The following is a 23,663-nucleotide window of genomic DNA, read 5'->3' as shown; positions in this document are numbered from 1 at the left end:
GCAACGATGGACATGTGTGTGTCACACATGTTTATATTCATAAATACAACAACTAAACTTTTTAAAAACAGATTTTATTTTTAATTCAAGCATGTAGCACATTGACATCAGTTAAAATCTCCAGTCTCCACAGTGATGTTTGACAAAAACAGTTTTCACTGCTTGATTTCAGACTTTCTCTTCACAGAGTTTTGATCTAACAGGCCTCATAGTTTTCTCCTCAGTTGTGTTCAGATCACACTGTGCTGCCTCTTCCTGTCAAACAGCTGATCTGTACCACACTCACTCCTCCACTGCTGCACACCTCCATCTATCTGTGGTCTGTCTGGACAGTCAAAGTCAGATCAAACTAGCAAGACACAGAGTGAGAGAGAGACATGAGAGTACAAATAAAACAAAGCTCACACGTTTAGTCATGTGACTGACACTTTTTTCAATAAGAAAATGTTAACTCCTCCCAGCCAAACACAAAAGGACACAGCAGCAGATGAATATGATGAAGCATCAGTTCCTCTCTGAACCACTCTGAGTCTATCTGCTGGCAGTATAAAGAACACGAGTCTCCACTTCTCTCTCTGATTCAGGCCTCCTGCTTCTTATTGTTGTTGGAAACAAACTCAGGTCTGCATCCTTCAGCTCATCACAGTCCAGATTCTGTAAAGAGCACACAGTTACACACGTCACATTAGTCGAGTGTGAGAGAAGAGTGAGATCATTTTCTTTACACTTGGCTGCCATTACATTTTATGATGCCAGCAAATTTTAAATACAGACACATTTATGAATGTATAAACATAATGTATTTAAAAAAAACAACCAAAAATCAACCAAGACGTTCTCCTGAAGTACCTTTCTGAAGTTTCCTGACTTTAAGAAGCAGACAAATGATGACATTTACAAGGAGAACATTCAGAGCGCCCAGGATCACTCTGGTCATTTGTCCGTCACACTCTTCTACAAGAAAGATCATTAAATTAGACTCAACATTAAAACTGAATCTAGCTGAAACAACTTGCACAAAGAGAGTCTTACTTTTAGATTTTCTGTCCACATCATCATCAGTCTCTTTGAATGAAATAAAGAGAACATTAAGTGAGTCACAGAGCTTTTTTATGATCATAAAACAAACTAGCAGTGAATCTGCACACACAAGAAAATCTTAAAGAGAATCTTACTGTTAGACTTTCTGCCAAAGTCATGATGAGATACATCACTGCCTTTTAACAAAATAAAAAAGTCTTTTAGGACAAATATTACATTTGCAGATATAAAAATCCCACAGAGTTTTATAATATTCTTACCATTAACATTTAAATAAATCACTCTGAAAGTTGGATCTCCACTTGTGCTAAATCCACAGAAATACAGTCCAGAGTCAGATAAATTCACTCGTTTGATTGTGAGAGAGACAGTGGAGGTGTTGAAGCTCATTTCAAACATTTCATTTTTAAATCCTATGCAGTAAGTAGCATGAGCTTTATGGGTCTTAACAGAGATACATCTTGTGTTGGTTCTGTTGACCAGTCTGAACCAGAATGCTGCATTATCATATTTGGGCTTGTTACACGTCAGTGTGGCGTCTCGACCAGACTGAACCTCCACAGTCTGAGACTCAGAACCTGAGACAGAGATCCAGCCTGAAACACACAGCAGAGACAACAAAAGATTTACTCGTCATAGGAAGGTAAACAACTCCTCTAAATACAAATAATAACAAACACATATGTTTTAATTGTGATCTTAATGAAGCAGAGAGAAATGTATTGTCAGTACTTACTGATGCTGCAGATAATTAAAGCTGTTATGAAGGTAAAGTTCATCATGGTGCGTACGACTGCAGCTCTGCAACGTCTGTTAACAAACTGTGCTCCAGGAAGGAGCCGCTCTCAGCTGAAGAGGTGGAGACTTTTTTCTTGTTAAACTGACCACATACATGCTGTCAGTAACACGAGTGCTGATGACATTTGATCGCTTGAAGAGATACCAGACAAAGTTACTTTTGAGGAAGTTACTGAATGTACATCAGATACATAAAAGACTATGACAGTCACTACTAATCCTCTTATATAAAATAAGATGCAGTGTGTAGTATTCAGTGATATCAAGCAATAAAATAACAGATTGCAACAAACTCATCTGCCAAGTGTGAAGGAGAAACTATGGTGTCTGTGAAACCTTTGAAAAACACAAAAGTTTGTCTGTGTTCTGGACTACTGTAGGAACATGATGGTGCCACATGGCAGCCTCCGTGGAAGACGACCTGCGGTCTATGTAGATAAACACGACTCTTTCTTGTATTGTGTATTTATTATGTTATTTTCCAATAGGTTTTAGTGTGTTGATAATTTTCTTCCATTGTCTGAAGGTTTGTGTTATCAGATCTCTTTCATACTTATTAAAGTACTTTTTACTTTAGTGTTTGAGCAGAAACTGTAAAATAAGATTAAACTCACCAGCTGCCACTGGTCAGAGGTGTAAAGATACAGATACAGATATATATCTGATACACACAGAGCTGTTTGTCACCACAGAGTAAAGTGCAACAAAGTTCACATGTTTAGTCATGTGACTGACACTTTTTTCAATAAGAAAATGTTAACTCCTCCCAGCCAAACACAAAAGGACACAGCAGCAGATGAATATGATGAAGACGAAGACATTATGAGTTTCAGTCCCTGATGTGGATTATTCTCTAAAAACACTAGCTCCTATACTTTTCCCATGATGCAACTATGATTGCATCATCAGGATTATTTTTTCTGTAGAGTCAGAGAAGACATTTTACAACTGAGTAGTTCTCTTAAACATTTCACCTCAGTGTCAGGCCTTAGTGATCTGTGTACAGTTAGTTGTGTGCAGTTCAGCTCTTGGTCAGTAGGGAGCAGCAGACCACCTACAGTCCATATCACAGAAGAGCATCATGATGTTTCCTAAAATGATCATGTTTGATTACACAACAGCTGCATGTTGCTGTGACCACCACATAGCTAAGATTAGAAAGATACATTATTTAAGGTGAACACGCCACAAAGAAAGACCAAAGAAGTGTGCTTGAATATTTTGCAGGGTTTCTGTCCTATGAAATGGAGAAAACACAAGTTACTTTCATCTGTTTGGCACTGACCATACTTGGTTTCATTGCCTTTCCTCTCCACTTCCCAGAGAATCAGAAATACATTTGGGTGATTCTCTGAGACGGGTACCTTTAGAGCCATACAACTTTTGAAAAAATTACCTCAAAATCATTTCAGTACTGATTGGAAGAAACAAACTATCTATGTACTTCAACCAGTTAAAGTTCTTTGTACTTTAAAAGATTGGCCGTTTGAATGGCATTGCCAACTGAGATCTCCTCATCTCTCCAGAAACAAACTTGCTGCTGATATTTTAGTTACATAGCCAGGTTACCAATAATGTTGACCCCAAAAGGGCAAAATAAATGTCCGTTGTGCATTTGGTGAAAAACAGGTGTGCAATGCTGCTCATATTAAATCAAAAAACATCATGAGGGAGGGGGGAAACCAAATTAGTGCATCAAATTCCACGACAGACAGGCCTTCACAGCAGTCAATGAACCGCTGACTCAAACAAGAATGGCAAGTTTTCCTGAAACTGTCAGGAAAATGATGCTATTTGTTGGTATAATTACTTTAAGTGAGCATACAAAATCAAAGGATGCTATCTTTTGCAAATGCTCTAGATATTTCCCTGCATTCTTATGTAATACTCATTCAATGGACTTAGAGATTGAACAAATGAATAAATGAATAAGAATGATAAGTATTGTCACATCCTCATGACAGAGTCTGAAACGAGACTAAGTTCTGGGAGGCAGTTGCTCTGGAGACGCTGTGTCTCTCCATAATGGCTCGCTGACCTATAACAGAGGATAAGGGGACAGTTACATCAATAATAAAGTCAACAATAACATATCTTTCAGTTTGGGGAGACTATCTTCAGGACAATAACATTTTATCAACTGCCTCAATGACTTATTTCTTTTTTCTTTTTTTGTGCAATGTGTTTGCAGTGTTTTTAGACAGACTTTAAAGTCTTTTTCAGGTTCTGAAAGCTGCTGACAGTTTATAATGTGGATTATTAAGTGTAAAGATTATTACTGTTTCTGTGCAGAGATGTTGTGGTTGAGTTGAAAATGTACTGAAGCAATATATGTGGGCGTCAGCAGGAACTCAGATATCTTAGAATCTAAAGAGAGAGAGACAAAACTGTCTGCACGGCCAGATATAAGACAGATACATGAGAATATTTTGGGGCGATGTGACTCTTTATGTTCCAGGTCCATGAGCTCTGTGCTCCTGCACGGTGCCTCACCTGCCTCACATCTTTCATGTCGGTGCGACGGAGGACGAAACATTCATGCAATATATTGAGGTTCACTGTAATGAAACCACAGCTGCTAATGACGACAAAGCTCACCGCCTCAGCAGCCAATCACGTTCTGTGTGTGAAGGTGATAAACCAATCAGACCTGACAGATATTTCCTGATGTAGAACAAGTAGTTTTTGATGAAACTGTTAAGTCTGCTGTTGTTTCAGTGAGTCAGAACAGTCGCAGAGAAGAAGCAGAACCGGTGAAGCCGACAAGATGATGGTCAACTTTGTGAACTCTGTCCTGCTCTGGTCTTTGTGTGAGTAACAAAAATCCACTTGTGGAATCTTTTCATGAGCGTCTTCATACTCAAAGCTGATTTAATCCTGTCTGTGTATTTCAGGTGTGGCACAGTTAAGTGAAATCCTTCAGCCGGTTCCTTTTCAGACAGTGAAGCTCAAAGACTCAGTTTCCATTGAATGTCGCATAAAGAGTGAAATTAATAAAAGAGTGTGGTACAAATTAACTACAGACAACAGACTGCAGCTTGTGGTAGCATTTGATTCTCAGTATAATCAGAGTGTGTTTGCTGATGACTTCCGTCATCATTATTCAGTCAAATTTGACAGAATCAGCAGTCATCTGATCATATCTGCAACAACAAGGGGCGTCGCTGGAACATACTTCTGTGGTGTAATGCACTTCAATGATTCAGTTCAGTTTGGATCAGGAACATTTCTGATAGTAGAAGGTATTCATTCTCTTTAGTTTAACATTTTTCACAGATCTCATGATCATTTCAGCTGAGTGTGAACATAATGTGAAGGATCTCACTTCATTTTGGTTTATTCCCCAAGGTGAGAACATGAAGAGTGACTCTGTCAACCAGCAGCCAAAGTCCCAGTGGCTCAATCCAGGAGAACATGTGAATCTCAGCTGTTCTGTTCAGATTGGCCACTGTGCAGCAGAACTCACAAGCGTCATGTGGTTGAGAAGCTCTGAGTATTCTGCCGCAGAAATGATTTCCTCCTCTGGAAATCAAATCTGCCAGACGACTGAGAGTGGAGAAACTATCTGTGTGTTCTACCTTCTCGTGACGGACCTGAACTCTGATAATGACGTATACTTCTACTGTGTTGTGACTTCATGCGGACACATGATATCTGGAGGTGGGACCAATCTGTACAGTAAGTAACTGAATATAACTGAGAGTAAGTAACTTTTTAGTACAAGTTCTCTCATCACATAAATCCTTACTATTACTCCCTAATCAAAATGAACATGAACACAGAGCAGCTTTGTAATGTGCTTTACTATGTTTCTTTGGTCTGTCAAGTGAATGTAATGTCTCCTCATGTCTGCATTTGCAGGATTTTGGCATTGCACAGTCGATCCTGTACCACAAATCGCAGCCATCACCCTTCTGGGTTTTTCACTGGCTTTCTATGTGTGGATGATAATTAAGAGAAAATTCTGCCACTACACAGGTAACTGATAGTTTGATCTAAAGTATATTGTGTGTTCACTGAGCACAGCATCACATACTAAGATCAGTTTTCTTTGTTTTTCAGAGTCGAATGCAGGGTTTTCCGCTCCCTCCACAACCAGAGCAGAGGTATTTGCTGCTGTGATTAAAACTTTGGATTTGTTTTTTATTTCCGTCGAGTACAGTACCATATTGTGATGTACTTTTCTCATGTCCAGGGTTACCAAGCTGAAAATAATCCAGTCCAACATGCTGCTCTGATGGAGAACAAGATGGACGGATCAAGAAGACGGAGAGACAACACCTGGAGTGAATGTGTGTACTTGAGAGTAAAGCAGTAGATCTGAACATGTTTCATCTTTGTCTCTGTGTAACACAACATGACTTCATATGGACTCTTTTTAAAGTGTAATACAGCTTTTGTAAAAATGATTTCGTCTAAACACGATGACTGTAAAACTGCTTTCTACTGAACACATTAAAGAAGCTTTTACAAAGAAAATTCATCAGAGTGCAATGATTTCCACTGACTCTGTGACACGTGATGCACAAGTGTGTGTGTGTGTGTGTGTGTGTGTGTGTGCACAAACCACAAATGTTTTCTGCTAGTGTGCTGAACAAAATGTGAACTGACAGGACGACTCATTCATGAATATGATAAATGAAAAAATGAAATATAAAAAACACAAACCAATCAAAGAAGGGTCCTTATTAGAGCTGCAACAATTAATGGATTAAAATTGATGCAACAACAACAATAAAAAAGTTAACTGTTCTTTGTGCAGAAGTTATGTGACATAGATCAAGTTGATCATTTCATTCACCCATTAATGTCCAGAGTGGGAGTTTATAATTTCCTTGACAGCACTTCAAATACGAACTGAGCTGAGCACAAAATCACTGAAAGTTTTCAGATTGGTCAGTTTCTCATCCTTTTTTAAAAACAATGAATCACATAGGAATCATAAGAATTTGTATCTTCAACAATGTTTTTAAGAAAAATTATAAAATGTGTAACCCCATGTGATTATTAATGACTTAGTATAATATGATTATATAAAATGCTTGAAACCAGTGGATTGAAAACAACTTCAGTTTCATTCTGCTCTTTGATCCAGTGTGACTATATTTATCTTGTCAAATGAATGTTCAACTTATTTTTGTGTATTAACCTGTCTATCAATTAACACATGATAATTAAAATCAAAAATTGAAATTTTTGTGGTGTGTAGTTTTTCTTTACACCTCTAAACCATTTTAAAGTGTTGATTTTAATGTGTTTCATGATGACCCTCATGAAGGCCGGAGCTGAAACACGTTGGTCTGTAAATAAAGTGGTTCCAGTGTCACAGGTGCTGCCAGAGTTTTGTCTTTAGTTTGTTTTCTCTTCTCCATACACGTCGTAAGTTAGTGTGACAGAAACCCTCACTTCTTCGTACTTGAAATGTGTGCAGTGTGTGTACTATAGACGGTGTCCTAGAGGGACACCATCAATAGTAAGTGAAACTTCATCAGCAGATGACCGAAGCAAAAAGACTTTTTTTGGGAAGTTGAAAACAAACAGGTGACAGTATTGAGCCCTGAGTGCCGAATCACACTGAAGTGACATTTAAGACATAACAGAGGTGAGTTTGATGCTCAACTTGTAAAAACCACAACAGCCACAACTCTTCTCGATAAAGTTTCACCCTGTTTAAAGCATGTACTTGATACCTGAGTCCTTTAAGACTTCTAACACACAGCAATACTTCCTCTTTACTGTTTCTTATTTATTTTTGAAGTTACTACTGTCAAATTACTGAAATGCATTAATATACAAAAACAATGTGACATTTATTGCAATCTTTTGACAGCTGCAATTTAATTTTACCAGACTGTTATGGCCAAAAAGCTCAGCACATTTAAGATGTAAACTGAGTTTATTGTTTTACTGATGAGAGCCTGTTAATTCTACCAAAATGCACTTATTTATTTATGAAGCTGGCTAAAATGTCCTATGAAGCTTTTTACATGTCTATGATTTAAAAAAAACATGTCAAGATAACACAAGGTGATGCAATAATGGCAGTAATAAATGGTCAGGAATGTTAATTTATGCTCAAATTCACTCGTCCCAAAATGTATTGTTGGGTTTTTTTTTCTTTTCCTGTCAGTCACCTGCAAAAACAACAACTGACCTGACTGACTGTGTATCAGACGCAATAATATTGAAGGATAGTAAAGTATTTTTGTGTGATATGTTTGCAGTATTTTTATGTCAAACGTTCTGAACACAGAGTGTAACACAGATACAATCAGAGGCTGCATCTGTTCCATCTGTAGCCGACTCTCAGTGTTTATCTGTCACTCTGTGGTGAAGGAGGTGAGAACCTCAGAGTATAAAGTTTCCATTAGTGGCAGAACGTGAACACAGGAAGAGCGGCCTGCAGCTTCCAGGCCACAGCGTCTTGCACTTGAGCGAACCAGCTCTCACAGAACTTTGTGACACAAACTCATGTCTTCATGCAGAAACCGTGTTGAAAAACTAAAAGCAGGCGGTGTTTTGTCACTGAGATGAAGTGTGATTTAAAAGGATAGTTCAGATGTATGTACGTGGGGTTGGATGACATTCTTATTGATTGTCATGTCACTTATTTTAACTACTTAAAAAAAATATTACCAGTTCAATTGTACTCTATATTAGATTATTTTCACCACTTCAGCTTACTGTCAGACAGCCTTTTCTGATAGGAAACCAGCATTAGATAAAACAAATATCACTCCAGAGTAATTTTACAGGTTTAATTCACTGCTGGAGTTTCACAGACGAACAACGTTACAGAATCTCCCAAACAGTGTAAGTGAATGCAACGCAATGCATACACAAAAAACAAGCCTAAAATGCCTCCATTCTGCATGTCTGGTGTAATCCAAGTCTCCTGAAGCTCCAACATGCCGATCACTTGTGTGTGCAGACCAACACACCACACACACACAGTTCAGACGTGTGTACATGGACATGAACGAGGCTCCAAGCTCAGGATCTACAGTGAAGATTTAGGCTGAAAACACGGAGTAAATAACATCTTTCAATTCAACTTGTCATGTTGGGGATTTAGGAGACTTGGATTACAGACGAGCAGTATGGAGGTATTTTATGTTTTTTTGTTTTTTTGGTGTTTCTTTATGTTTGTATACTGGTCACCAGCTTAAAAAAGGTCAGTTATAGTGTTTCAAATTCATTTACTGTTCTGAGACAAACTTTAAAGTCTTTTTGACTTCTTACTGTTTGAACAAAATACTCTTTGAAAATTGCTGACAGTTTATAATGTGGATTATTAAGTGTAAAGATTATTACTGTTTCTGTGCAGAGATGTTGTGGTTGACTTGAAAATGTACTGAAGCAATATATGTGGGCGTCAGCAGGAACTCAGATATCTTAGAATCTAAAGAGAGAGAGACAAAACTGTCTGCACGGCCAGATATAAGACAGATACATGAGAATATTTTGGGGCGATGTGACTCTTTATGTTCCAGGTCCATGAGCTCTGTGCTCCTGCACGGTGCCTCACCTGCCTCACATCTTTCATGTTGGTGCGACGGAGGACGAAACATTCATGCAATATATTGAGGTTCACTGTAATGAAACCACAGCTGCTAATGACGACAAAGCTCACCGCCTCAGCAGCCAATCACGTTCTGTGTGTGAAGGTGATAAACCAATCAGACCTGACAGATATTTCCTGATGTAGAACAAGTAGTTTTTGATGAAACTGTTAAGTCTGCTGTTGTTTCAGTGAGTCAGAACAGTCGCAGAGAAGAAGCAGAACCGGTGAAGCCGACAAGATGATGGTCAACTTTGTGAACTCTGTCCTGCTCTGGTCTTTGTGTGAGTAACAAAAATCCACTTGTGGAATCTTTTCATGAGCGTCTTCATACTCAAAGCTGATTTAATCCTGTCTGTGTATTTCAGGTGTGGCACAGTTAAGTGAAATCCTTCAGCCGGTTCCTTTTCAGACAGTGAAGCTCAAAGACTCAGTTTCCATTGAATGTCGCATAAAGAGTGAAATTAATAAAAGAGTGTGGTACAAATTAACTACAGACAACAGACTGCAGCTTGTGGTAGCATTCGATTCTCAGTATAATCAGAGTGTGTTTGCTGATGACTTCCGTCATCATTATTCAGTCAAATTTGACAGAATCAGCAGTCATCTGATCATATCTGCAACAACAAGGGGCGTCGCTGGAACATACTTCTGTGGTGTAATGCACTTCAATGATTCAGTTCAGTTTGGATCAGGAACATTTCTGATGGTAGAAGGTATTCATTCTCTGTAGTTTAACATTTTTCACAGATCTCATGATCATTTCAGCTGAGTGTGAACATAATGTGAAGGATCTCACTTCATTTTGGTTTATTCCCCAAGGTGAAAACATGAAGAGTGACTCTGTCAACCAGCAGCCAAAGTCCCAGTTAGTGAAACGGCGAGACCATGTGACTCTCACCTGTTCTGTTCAGATTGGCCACTGTGCAGCAGAATTCACGAGTATCAAATGGCTGAAAAGCTCATATTATTCTCATTCTGCTCCACAAATTATTTACTCCTCTGAAAATCAGAACCACATCTGCAAGAAGACTGAGAGTGGAGAAACTACCTGTGTGTTCTATCGTCTCATGATAGACCTGAACTATAATGATGGTGGAACCTACTACTGTGTTGTGACTTCATGTGGACACATGATGGTTGGAGGTGGGACCCATCTGTACTTTGGGAGTAAGTAACTTTTTAATACAAGTTCTATCATCTCATAAATAGCTACCATTACTCCCTAATTGAAATGAACATGAACACACAGTCATACTGCTTTGTAATGTGCTTTATTATGTTTCTTTGGACAAAAACTGACAGCCAAGTGAATGTAATGTCTCCTCATGTCTGCATTTGTAGATGGTGATCGCTTTCACTGCACATCTGTTCCTGGACCAGAAATTGCAGCCATCATTATCCTGAGTGTTCCACTGGCTTTCTATGTGTGGATGATAATTAAGAGAAAATTCTGCCACTACACAGGTAACTGATAGTTTGATCTAAAGTATATTGTGTGTTCACTGAGCACAGCATCACATACTAAGATCAGTTTTCTTTGTTTTTCAGAGTCGAATGCAGGGTTTTCCGCTCCCTCCACAACCAGAGCAGAGGTATTTGCTGCTGTGATTAAAACTTTGGATTTGTTTTTTATTTCCGTCGAGTACAGTACCATATTGTGATGTACTTTTCTCATGTCCAGGGTTACCAAGCTGAAAATAATCCAGTCCAACATGCTGCTCTGATGGAGAACAAGATGGACGGATCAAGAAGACGGAGAGACAACACCTGGAGTGAATGTGTGTACTTGAGTGTAAAGCAGTAGATCTGAACATGTTTCATCTTTGTCTCTGTGTAACACAACATGACTTCATATGGACTCTTTTTAAAGTGTAATACAGCTTTTGTAAAAATGATTTCATCTAAACACGATGACTGTAAAACTGCTTTCTACTGAACACATTAAAGAAGCTTTTACAAAGAAAATTCATCAGAGTGCAATGATTTCCACTGACTCTGTGACACGTGATGCACAAGTGTGTGTGTGTGTGTGTGTGTGTGTGTGTGTGTGTGTGTGTGTGTGTGTGTACAAACCACAAATGTTTTCTGCTAGTGTGCTGAACAAAATGTGAACTGACAGGACGACTCGTTCATGAATATGATAAATGAAAATATGAAATATAAAAAACACAAACCAATCAAAGAAGGGTCCTTATTAGAGCTGCAACAATTAATGGATTAAAATTTGATTTTTAAATTAATCACCAACTGTTTTGCTAATTGATTAATTGAGTCCTTTTTAAAAGAAAAACTATATTAATTGATCTGCATTTTTCATGATTTTCTGACACTTCATGGATGAAACAACTGATTGATTAAGAAAATGATCGACCAGTTAATTAATGAAAAGACGTTAGTCCTTACAAACAATGTCTTATATGAAAACTGTAAAATAACACAGAGAAACTTACAATTCAAAGACTTTAAGCTGCTCTGTGGAGGTGGATGATATTTTTTGAGGAATCCTGCTGGACATGAGGTTCCTGTGGGACGAGAGTCAATTTCATTATTCATCATGCGACTGGGACGGGTCAGGAAAAACTGTCAACAGGAGCAGGAATCATAACAACGATACGTCAGTTTTTAGCATGTAAAATTTTGGTTGAAATTACACAAAAATAAATGTCGAAGTATTCGATACTTTACACTACTTTACACCCTACTACAGTGTAAAAATACTTGGCTACAAATAAAAGTCCTGCATTCAAAATATTACTCAGGTAAATGTAGCTACAAAATTATTCACATCAAAATAAACTCAATTAAGTACAAAAAAGTTCATTTTTATTGTGGTATTGTGGTATTTATTATCATATTTAAATGCAGCTGCAGCTTTTTCCAGCTCACACTTTATGCTTCCTCTTGTACCATTAATGCCTGAAAAGAACTGACTGTTGTCAAAACTTGGTCAAAATGTCCATGTCTTATTTTGTAGACATGATTGCTGTCAGTGCTAACCTCCATATTAAACACATTATGTTTTCTGTGACAACTTCTCAATAAAAAATCACCCATGTTGCCATCTGAATGCTTTTAAAACTATAATATATAACATCTCCACATTAAGATGTCAAAAATTGTTAGACGTGTGTTATACATTTTGTTGAAATATGTATTTACTTTAATCCAAATGCTTCCAACGATGTGTGCATGCAGAGAAATTTATTCAAAGTAACAGTGTGTTTCCTGTGAGTCGCTGCCAGTGAGCTGCTTGTTGCTGTGACAGAGATCGATCTCACCCACACTTTCAGTCTCCGCTTCCTCAGATGATGAGAGGGCTTGAAGACTTTATGCTGGTCTGTGCAGGCAACCATAGCACTTAACCTCAAGACATAGTAACTCCAGCGCTTACCATAAAAAAACACACAGTGGACCACAAATATATGTGCAAAAGCACTGAAAAGGGGAGTTTTTCTGTGACATATCCCCTTTAAATCTCTTTCCTTCATTTACAAAGCCTCTCTTCTCATGACTTTTAAAGTGTTTATTCATTTTTTTATTTTACAGTATTTTCCAAATTGCTCATTCTTAGTTTTCTTGTTGTTTCTGCTGTTTTACTGCAACTGGTGCTTCAAATGCTATTAATGTACTTTTAGCAGAGCTACAATTAGTGAGCACTGCCACTCATTAATGAATGAAATGTACCAGATAAACCGTTGTGTTATAACAAGTATGTCTGAACTCTGACAATGTTACATACAAATAGATTTTTCCTGTTGTTCATATTATAATGTTATGACTTAAAAACTGTTATATTCTTAAATGTTTGCATGTTGTTTCAACCTTAAGAGTATATGAAAGTTTGGCTTGAGCAATTTTGAAATAAGTGCAGGCTGTAAATTAAATGAGTTGACGTCATCAGGCTGCTTTCAAACTGTGCACTTCTGACATCTAGTGGTCAGTCTGTTAACATCAAGCAAGATAGGTTTAAGGTTTAAGTCTGCAGTTACGGGCCAGGTTTCATAAAGCCTGCAAAGAGAGCCAAGAGGAAGTGCAGAAGTCTAGTTCTGTCTCAGACTACTTGATTTGCAGTGTGCTGGAAGGTTATTCTGAAATTATTGCTTATTGATGTCAAAAATGTTGCTCATCACAGCTTTAATCTGTAAAGACAGACACTTTCTGAAGCGAGCCTTTACCTCCTTCCTCTTATTTATACCAGTATTACTACTCAACATCAGCTACTTGGTGCTCCTTTAAATGTATCTCCTATTGTGTTTTTTTTAATTTATTTAAATTTGTTTTAAAGGACCAGTGTGTAGGAGTTTTGGAGATTTTGGTGGTGAGTTGCATGAAAAATGTGAATGTTTGTCTGCTCTGGGCTACTGTAGAAACATGGTTGGGCAACATAGCAGACTTCATGGAATAGAACCTCAACCCTCTGTAGATATAAAGGTCTGATTTTAAGAAAACGAAAACATAACCATTTTTATTTTTAGGTGATTATACACTAATGAAAATGTACCTATAACTATTATATTTAAATATATTTTATTTCTGACATATTCTGCCAATAAACCTCCTTAAATCTTACACACTAGACCTTTAATGTATCCTGTCTGAAAAATGTTCAAAACCAAACACATATGACAATTTAACGTTATGTTACAACATAAAGCTAAACTGATTCTTTAAGTTTGATAAAATCAGGTTGTCATGACAAACAAATTGACAGGTTATGCTGTCTTTATTGATGTCAAAATGTCATAACAAAGACATAACAAAGACTCCATGTTCCTGACAGGTGTCATTGCATGGTTATGACCATGTAATAACACCCCTTCAAATAAAGTGTTACTGTATATTTTAAAGTGATTACTTCCATTTTGGTAAAAATATACTTATACCTTTTATTAAATTCCTTCTTCATTACATGTATTATATGAATCTGGACAGACATGTCTATAAACTGTAAGTTGACTGGTCGGCCATCATGTTGTGATTTCTAAGTTGTTTTCTTTCATTTATTCCAGGTATTCTCAACATCTAGCTGGTCACCATATGTTGTACACTCTTCTTTTTTTGACGGTGTTGCACAATTATACAACTGACTATTTACATTATGAAATCGAAATATAGCTTCACAAAATTGTTAGTGGAAGTTTCTTTTGGTTGTGAAAAGTAAAACCTTTCAGGCAGTGATGAGTAGGTTCAAACACCGATGGACAGTCTGAAGTCAGGTTTAAATGTGCAAAGTTTATATGAGGCTCTCATTATTTTCTCAGTGTTTTCTCACGCTTTCAGAAGTGATAGATTTAGACAGAAGAGGAAGTCATGATGAAGCATCACTGTTTTTGAGGAACATGAGGGCCCTTGGTGTGTGTGTGGCTCTGATGTCTCACTGATACAGACTGTGCTGTTTGTCACCACACTGCAAAGTGCAACAACAGACATGCTGGTGTCATTTTATTTTCTTTATCACAAACATGAAACCATATGATGGAATGTGTTTTTAATTCAGACATTTAGCAGACTGCAGTGATCAAATAAAGTGCAGAGACTTTGTCTTTAGTGTCTTCAGAGCTGACTCACATTAAAATGGATAAACAGAATCTAACTGGGATCATTAAAGAGTTTAATAATCTGCACAGTGAAAGAAGATCTTCAGGACATTCTCACCATCTTGCCATCAACTTCAGCTCAAGTTTACAGTGTGAAACTGTGTTAACCCTTCATGTTGTGAATTCCATTTATTTCAGGTATTCTCAAAGTCTAAATGGCCACTTTTTCTGTAAAAAACAAAAAACAAAAGAATTTTTCTATGTTGTCATTTATGGAAAACTAAATCCAAAACAAAATGGCCAAATCCTGGATGTCAAACACAGCTTCACAAAAATGTTAATTCAAGTTAGTTTTTAACACACAGCTGCATTAAGAAGGTTGAATACGTAACACAGTAAAGATAGACGTGAACTGCACCTGCTGTCTTAAACATGACTTCATATGAGGCTGCACAAGTCTCACACAATATTTTCTCACACTTTTAGAGAGAAGAGGAAGTTTATCTAAAACTCATGAAGCATTAGACAACCGACATGTGGGTGTCCCTTCATATTTTTCATTGCAGATAAGAAACCATGTGACTGTGTATCTGTGTATCTTTGGGACATTCTGACTTTAAGTCTCTTTCTCTCAACTTGAACATGACTTGTCATTGCTGTCTGAAAAAAAAATGTAATGATTCCATTTGAAAGAATTTATTCATACTTTTTAAATTTTATCTTATTTATATATATATATATATATATATATATATATATATATATATGTATATATATATATATATATATATATATATATATATATATATTTATTTATTATTTATTTATATATATATTTACTTATATGTTGCACATTAAATGCAGAGTAAACATTTAAGGACAGGATGAATGATTTGGAGGTAAATTTTTACTAGATTATATATTCATTGCAATATTCCACTTTTTCCCCTCATCAATCACTTACAGAGAAAAATAACAGCAGCAGATGAATATGATGAAGCATCAGTTCCTCTCTGAACCACTCTGAGTCTATCTGCTGGCAGTATAAAGAACACGAGTCTCCACTTCTCTCTCTGATTCAGGCCTCCTGCTTCTTATTGTTGTTGGAAACAAACTCAGGTCTGCATCCTTCAGCTCATCACAGTCCAGATTCTATAAATCAAAGTCAGACAACTCTCAGACGACTTCGTCAGCAAAAATAAGGCAAGTTAATAGGTTGTTTAACTACTGACAAAACTCCTGGAATGACTCATAAAAGTCTTAATAATATAATAATCTTAAAGTTGTATTCACCTCTCTCCATTGTGGATCCTGTTCTTCATTATCAGCTAAAAGACAGAAATAAAATGCCCTGATAGTTCACTGATAATAATTATTAAATGTTACTTTCACATATTTCATGCTAAAATACAATAAAGCCAAGTCCAGATACCTCTCTGAAGCTTTTTGATTTGAACAGTCAGACAAATGATGATCGTAACAAAGAAAACAGTCAGACCGCCCAGGACCACACCCATCTGCTTTGTTGTTCCATCAGGCTCTTCTACAAGACAGATGATTTCAGTTAGACAACTCATGCTGAAGCATGTTTATTGCAGCGGCAGAACATAGAGTTTGTCATCTAGACTCCGACCTCATCAGTCCTCACAGATTATGTTTACACAGAGATACTGAGGAGTGATGAACACATATCTTGGATGCCCTGTGGAAAAGCCTGCAGGTGGATGCTGAGGCAGTGGTCGGGCTGAAATAACAGGCAGTGATGCTGATGCAAGGCAGCAATGGCACTGGGAGGTTTTCACAGTTTAAATAGACCACCAGACTGGAAGGATGTGTTTGGTATGTACTGCAGAGAGTGAGGTGTGTCACGTGTGATTGGTGGAGCTCAAGTTCACTGCCTCAATTAGGTCGCAGGTGTCACTACATTAAATTAGACTCTCCATTTGACCTCTAATTGCTTTAGATCTGATGATCAAATGACTGAAAATACATTACAGATTTTTTTATGTGAGGCACAAAGTTTAAAATTAAAATGATTTCACATCCCCCTCATGAGATTCACAAAAAATTAAATGGTAAGTTGACAAGCGCTAAAGAGGCCATGAATCTTAACAGTCTTACCTTGAACCTGTAAATATGTTGAATGCATAATAATCGGGTTTTTGCTCATGTAATATCCACAGAAATACAGTCCAGAGTCGGATGAATCCACTTGTTTGATTTTGAGAAAGAGAGTAGAGATGTTGGAGCTCATTTCAAATTTTCCAGTTTGAAATCCTTCACAGTATGTAGCAGGTTCAAAAGGTTTGAACATAAGAGAGACACAGCGGGGCTGACTTCTACTGACCACTCTGAACCAGATTATCTGAGTGAAAGTACTGGAAAAGTTTGAGCACAGCAGAGTGACGTCTTCACCAGACTGAACGTCCACAGTCTGAGACTCAGAACCTGAGACAGAGATCCAGCCTGAAACACACAGCAGAGAGATTCATCAGTTTTCTAACGGGGCAACAGGAAAGTAACCAGCGTCTTTCTGTGACTTTATTAATAATTATCTGTGCAGTAACTCAATGTCAGTACTTACTGAGGCTGCAGAGGAGTGAAGCTGTTATCACAGTGAAGTTCCTCATTGTGCAGATGATCGTGTCACTGTTACGGTGCTTTATAACACTGAGCTCATGTCAGGGTTTCAAGAGGCGGAGTGTTTATGTACATATATATATATGTATACTGTATGACTGATTACACTGCAAAGTGCAACAACGGACATGTGGGTGGCATTTTATATTCTTTAGCATTTAACATGAAACCATGTGATGGAATGTGTTTTTAATTCAGACATTTAGCAGACTGCAATGATCAAATAAAGTGCAGAGACTTTGTCTTTAGTGTCTTCAGAGCTGACTCACATTAAAATGGATAAACAGAATCTAACTGAGATCATTAAAGAGTAATCTGATGCACAGAGCTGAGGGCTGATTTTCCTGTCAGCCATGAGACAAATATCTCACTGATTACACACAAGATTTTAGAAGAAACAAGAAGAAACAGGCAATGCAGTAACAGAATTTTGATCCATATTTGATCAGCACTCCTCCATTACACACCAATCATAATGATTTGCTCTCAGATTATGATCAAAGACCAACAAAGTAAATAAGAAAGATGATGGCAGTGATAGTAAATCCTCCTGACTGTCACCCAAACAGCAGTTTAACATGATAAAGCAGCAGTCTCACTCTGAGCTGCTGTTCCAGATGTTCCCTGAGTCTGTCTGGTGGCAGCATACACAACATCTGACAGTAATTCAGTGCTGGATAGTTCAGGGCATCAGAACCCAGGTTCTTTAAATAAAAGCATTTACAGTCATCTCACATGGCTTTATAAAACTTTATAAATGTTTACAATCATGCATTACATCTTATGATCTATAAAGTATCATAAGTGGTTTACATATTGAGTTATAAGTTCAGTATTCATAATGCTTCATAGCTGCATCTGAGTTCTGTGTTACACAGTTTGGTCAAAATATACAAAATACAATAATATGGAATTTCAGTAGCTAAATTGGCTGGGTTTGTTAGGTCAGCATTTTATCATCTGTTATAATGTATGACACACACACACACACACACACACACACACACACACACACACACACACACACACACACACACACACACACACACACGCAGCACAACAATAACAAGATTTTTTTTTGTCACATTTGTAATTGCAGGAGGGGCTCGATGCCCACTCACCCCTGGGGCTTTGTAATGACGGTTGGAGATGTTCCCCACAAACACTCATATACAGACGGCGGCGTGTTTTCAAGTCCTGCAGCCGACTGACTACAAAGAAAGAAAAAACAAAAGTTTCGTTTCTGAGTTCCCGCTCTGGTCAAGCTTGCTCACATCACGTTCATCAAGGTGGTTTCGCCCCCCCTACGTCCTCCCCTCTGACAGGATGTCTGTGTGGTTTTATGTGTTGTTTGTTTGTTTCAGTCGCTTCACAGTAACACCTCTGCTCTTTCACTTCTCATCTCCATGTATATAATTCACACGTATATGTCTGTTAACAGGTTAAAAGTAATAAAAACACATTTCACATCATATAAACAAAAAAGTCCTGATAAAATTTCCAGCTTGTTTCGGACCAAATGCAGAGGCCCTGTACTGATGATGTCATGCCTACATTTTGGTACAAGAGCCACTATCAAGATGTGCATCTTTTGAAGAGTGAAAATATGAGGCAGTGAGATGAGCCTCATGTAGGCAAGCAGCAGCTGCAGCTGTTGAAAGAGAAAGTTTCTGTCCTGTGAGACGGTGAAAACACAAGTTACTTTCATCAGTTGTATCAGTGTCTTGCCTCTCTGGTAGTCTGGGATCATGTTTGGTCTGAAGCCACATGACCACAGGCCCAACCTGTCTTCAAATGTGTCCTGATATTTGTATGGCTGTATGTGATTGGTTGTTTTCTATATACTTTTTAAAAAAACTGTTTTGAGTTCCTTTGTCTCCTTCAAACCCTTTTCAAATGTTGATTTTAATGTGTTTCATGATGATCCTGAGACCAGATCTTGTCCTCTTGTCTGTGCACCTTGTAAGTAGGTGAAGTTGTGCCAGAAACCTTCACTTCTTCATACATGGTTTCAAAAAATGGTTGATAAAATATGTGTAATTTCATGTCTCTAGAAAAGCTTGGGTCAGCTCAACTGACTAATAGAAGGACACTGTCTAAACTAGGTGAAACTTCAGGACAAACACATGACAGTGATGAGCACTGAGCACTGAATGACATTGAAATGACACTGAAGACATAACAGAAGGTAGTTTGACAAGCAGCCCTGTGCTCAACTTGTAAAAACCACAACAGTCACAGCTCTGAATAGTGGGTCTGACTCACAGTCTCTTCAAAGGAGAATGGGAGGATCTATTTTCCATTTTGACTGGCCTGAGAAACGGTGAACATTCGGCCGCCCTGCTGCCACTTTGCACGACTCAGGAAGTTTGGGTTCAAGTGAGGAGATTGTTGGTCACTAATGCCTCGTCTCTACTGAGTCAACAAGCGTTGAGCTTTCACCGCAGCTTTGTTACAGGATGTACACACAGACTGCAAACATTTGCTCAAAGTGATGCAGATAAAGTGAGGAGATTCTCACTCATACAGAGACACCAACTTCTACACAATAATACACAAGGTGAAAACTTTAAACTACATCAAAAATGTCGCTGAGAAATTCAATTTGACACAGCAGCACATGTGAAATGGGAAATTTAAAACCCCATTTCCTTATGAGCTGCAACACTGTATGAAATGTAAATAAAGACAGAGTGCAATGATTTGCAAATAATTTTTGATCCATATTCAATCGAATACAGTGCAAAGACAATCTATTTAATGTTTAAACTGATAAATGTTACTGCAGGAGCATGTTTACCACTGTGATACATCACCTTTTCTATTAACAACACTCAGTAAACAGTCTGGAGTTTCCTGTCTCTGTATTTTGTGCCCCATAATGCACCACGCATTTTTAGTAGGAGACAGGTCTGAACTGCAGGCATGTCAGTCTCTTACAATGAAACCATATGCAGAGTGTCTTGGCTTCTTGTTGCCGAAATAAACAAGGACGTCTCTGAAAAGTGGTGGATGTTGTAATGGATGTTTGAAAGAAATGTTCTGTATCAACAATCATAGGTCTATAACATACTCCAGCTGACATGATGTCTCCTAAAAACACTAGTCCTCAGATCAGTCAAACACACTAGCATTTTTGGGTTATATTTCCTCAGACAAAAAGTGAATTAAAATGTCAGATTTGACTTTAAAGTTGCATGATTGTATGTTAAGTATCCTCAGCATGTGTCATTTGTGGCAGAAGCCAACAACACAGGGGGTGTTACATGTATATACATGAGTGTGATCTGAAAGGAATGGACTCTCACTCACTCAACATGTGAAATTTCATTTCCTACCTCACATTTCTTCCCTTCTCTCTCAACTTTCTTTTGACTGATACCTACAAACAGACTGCTCTTTCCCCTGACAGCTAACCATTAGTAATGCAACACTGGTTTCTGTTTTTGATGATGTAACCAAAAAGACTCTATTAGCCCCAATTACACCCCTGGTCACATGATCAGACAAACAAGTTGCTAGTCTGACTCTAAACCAGTCTGCTTAGCAAACCAGCCTCCGTCTCCTATAAGAGTTGAGTGCGTCCGTCAGCACACAGGATAGTAAGAGCACAGCTTCAAGGATGATGCCACTTTGTATTTTTCTTTTGCTTCTCAGTGAAATCTGTGAGTATTTACACCTTCTTTCAATGTGTTTATGTGTAGGAGTATAACTGAGTGAGAGCGATGAGGTTCATTTTATGCATTTCTCTGCAGGTCCAGTCCCAGCTGCTGGCTTTACCCTCGGTGTAACTCAGGAGAGTGGGATCATAACAGCTGAAGTTGGACAGAACGTGACTTTGAAATGCTTTTGCCAAAACAATGCTGTAACTTTCCTCTCCTGGTACCAGCAAAGCTTGGGAGGCAAACCTCTCATCATATCAACCCGGATGAAGCACAACCCAGAAGCTTCCATCTACCCGGCGTATAAAGACAGATTTCAGGTCTCAACACAAGATGAAGAAGGCATCAACCATCTCATAATCTCAAACCTTCGCTTGTCAGATTCTGCAACATATTACTGTGGAGTCTTAGAGTTCAACGCAATCGAATTTGGACAGGGAGTTTTCCTTCACGTCAAAACATCATCATCCAACGTCCGAGCTGTTGTCCATCAGCCAGCGCTGGAGACGCTTCAGTCAGGAGGCTCTGTGACTTTGAGTTGCACGGTTTACACTGAAAAATGCATCAGGGAGCAGAGCTTCTACTGGTTCAGACACAGTGCAGCTCAGCCGGCAGTCATTTATCCCAGTGCAGGACAGTGTGAGAGTGATTCAGAGTCTCATACAAAAAACTGCAGTTCAAACCTCGATATAAAGTCTGTGAACTCGTCCGATGCAGGGATGTACTACTGCGCTCTGGCCTCCTGTGGGGAGATTGTGTTTGGAAATGGAACGAGACTGGAGATTACAGGTAGGTGATGACAGCTGATATTGCATATGTTTGTTTTTGTTACATCCTGAGCAACTTAAATTACCATATTTATTGTATATCCATAATATAGATGTGTTAAAGGGACGTGAGATACTGATTTCTCTTGACTGTTTGTTAGAAGTCCCCTCTCTCCTGATGTATTTTCTGACTGTGGTATCAGCCGTTTCCATTACCCTGCTCCTTGTCTTGGCTTTCACCGTGTACAAGCTGAAAAGAAAGATATACTCTGTCTGCAAAGGTAAGATTTTCACAATAAAAGTATTCAATTTTTTTTCTGTGCTGACCTGCTTGATCATTTATTTATTTTGATTTGCAGGAACTGCTTCTCATTTGGCAAGTTCATCAGCTTCTGACGCCATAGTAGGTGAAATAACTAGGAGCCAAATTTATACCCACAGAATCTCAAAATGAAATATTATATGTCATATTTTATTCCTCTAGTCCTGTATTTTTCACATTATGCCTTTGTTGTTTTGTCATCAGCAGAGCCTAAATGCAGATGTTCTCCATTATGCTTCTCTGAGTCTGAACAGAACCAGCCAAGAGGAGAGTGTGTGTGTATATTCTAGAGTAAAGACTAAAAGAGAGTAACCCCTGCTTTACTTTCAGCCACATCAGTGAATTCTCTCTCTTCACTGTCAGTTGCAAGAAAACCACACACCACATGACTAAATGTACATCACATGCAATAATTTTGAAAGAAAATAAAGTTGTTTTTGTGCAATGTGTTTACTGTAATTTCTGTAAAATCTGACACAAAATATAGACAATACAAGCTCATGAAAATCCCTTACAATCTATCTAAGCACAGCTTGCACCTTTTCACACTTTTTTTGGTGAAGGTGTTGTGAACCTCAGAGTATAAAGTTTCCATTGGTGGAAACACAAGTTCTATCAGAGTGTGAACACAGGAAGAGTGGCCTGTAGCTACCAGGCCACAGCATCTTACACTTCAGCAAAAAACAAAAAAAAAAACAACAACAAAAAAAACCCTGCAGAAACCATGCTGTGCAATAAATAACTAAGTGTTCCTTCACTGCAATAAATATCAGAAAGAATGTCAAAGTGGTGGACAAAAGGGCTGCCAAATAATCACAATGTTTCAAGATATTTTATGAAAGATATAAAGATATGCAAAGGTACATTAATGAAATGTAGTACAGGAACAACAATTTCATCTGTACCAGTGTGAAAAATGAATGTAAGAATACGAACGTGCTACTATCAGGAGGTCAGTGTTAAGTTGCAAGTGACCTAAGATCAACCTTGCAAAAAATGTGTCTTTTGATGAATAAAGACACTCTGATCTGTGTTTGTTGTCTCATATGAATGTATTTATCAACCTGGTGTCAGGGAGTGAACACATGTCTCAAGTAAGTAACAAACAGTAAGGAGACTGAGGTTAAGAGGACGGGTGTTTGTAGAGTCTTGTCCCTCCTCTTCACAACACATTTCTGTCACAACCAGTTTTTCAGAGAAACACAATGAGACATTCTTGAGGCTTCTAATTTTGTGTAAAGTGATACTGTAAACATTACAAGGCCCCTTTATTTACACAGCACATAATTCTGTAGTTTTCTCATGTTGATTGTAGTAAATTCTACAATACTA

General features: G+C 38.0%; 5 protein-coding genes across 6 annotated transcripts; 3 read left to right on the top strand and 2 right to left on the bottom strand.

Annotated features, from left to right (window-relative positions):
• Positions 1-640: 640 nt before the first annotated feature.
• On the bottom strand, positions 641-1,975 carry LOC146306169 (uncharacterized). The gene is made up of 5 exons (XM_084713187.1): positions 1,778-1,975; positions 1,302-1,637; positions 1,176-1,217; positions 850-954; positions 641-654 (listed from the first exon to the last, which is right to left on the bottom strand). Exons 1-5 carry the CDS (start codon positions 1,821-1,823, stop codon positions 641-643), a joined length of 543 nt encoding a protein of 180 aa, XP_084569313.1. The 5' UTR covers positions 1,824-1,975.
• Positions 1,976-4,242: 2,267 nt separating this feature from the next.
• On the top strand, positions 4,243-6,300 carry LOC146306168 (uncharacterized). 2 transcript variants are annotated; one of them, XM_084712238.1, is made up of 6 exons: positions 4,243-4,471; positions 4,558-4,649; positions 4,734-5,081; positions 5,188-5,817; positions 5,902-5,945; positions 6,035-6,300. In XM_084712238.1, the coding sequence occupies exons 2-4, from the start codon at positions 4,607-4,609 to the stop codon at positions 5,523-5,525; spliced, it is 729 nt and encodes a 242-aa protein (XP_084568364.1). In that variant the 5' UTR covers positions 4,243-4,471; positions 4,558-4,606; the 3' UTR covers positions 5,526-5,817; positions 5,902-5,945; positions 6,035-6,300. The 2 variants fall into 2 exon arrangements, with proteins under 2 accessions (XP_084568364.1, XP_084568363.1); XM_084712237.1 differs by having other exon boundaries at positions 4,243-4,649.
• Positions 6,301-8,828: 2,528 nt separating this feature from the next.
• On the top strand, positions 8,829-11,362 carry LOC146306167 (uncharacterized). Its single transcript, XM_084712236.1, has 6 exons — positions 8,829-9,506; positions 9,593-9,684; positions 9,769-10,116; positions 10,223-10,867; positions 10,952-10,995; positions 11,085-11,362. The coding sequence occupies exons 2-4, from the start codon at positions 9,642-9,644 to the stop codon at positions 10,576-10,578; spliced, it is 747 nt and encodes a 248-aa protein (XP_084568362.1). The 5' UTR covers positions 8,829-9,506; positions 9,593-9,641; the 3' UTR covers positions 10,579-10,867; positions 10,952-10,995; positions 11,085-11,362.
• A 4,606-nt stretch (positions 11,363-15,968) lies between these two features.
• LOC146306166 (uncharacterized) lies at positions 15,969-17,570 on the bottom strand. The gene is made up of 5 exons (XM_084712226.1): positions 17,525-17,570; positions 17,062-17,406; positions 16,373-16,483; positions 16,234-16,251; positions 15,969-16,091 (listed from the first exon to the last, which is right to left on the bottom strand). Exons 1-5 carry the CDS (start codon positions 17,568-17,570, stop codon positions 15,970-15,972), a joined length of 642 nt encoding a protein of 213 aa, XP_084568352.1. The 3' UTR covers position 15,969.
• Positions 17,571-21,319: 3,749 nt separating this feature from the next.
• LOC146306165 (immunoglobulin kappa light chain-like) lies at positions 21,320-22,039 on the top strand. Its single transcript, XM_084713186.1, has one exon. It carries the CDS (start codon positions 21,320-21,322, stop codon positions 22,037-22,039), a length of 720 nt encoding a protein of 239 aa, XP_084569312.1.
• The last annotated feature ends 1,624 nt before the right edge of the window (positions 22,040-23,663 follow it).

This window comes from Lutjanus erythropterus, chromosome 23, assembly GCF_056507025.1.
Source record: "Lutjanus erythropterus isolate fLutEry1 chromosome 23, fLutEry1.hap2, whole genome shotgun sequence".
Lineage (NCBI taxonomy): Eukaryota > Metazoa > Chordata > Actinopteri > Lutjaniformes > Lutjanidae > Lutjanus > Lutjanus erythropterus.
Note: the sequence above shows the minus strand (reverse complement) of the source record. Positions and strands in the feature narration are given on the sequence as shown.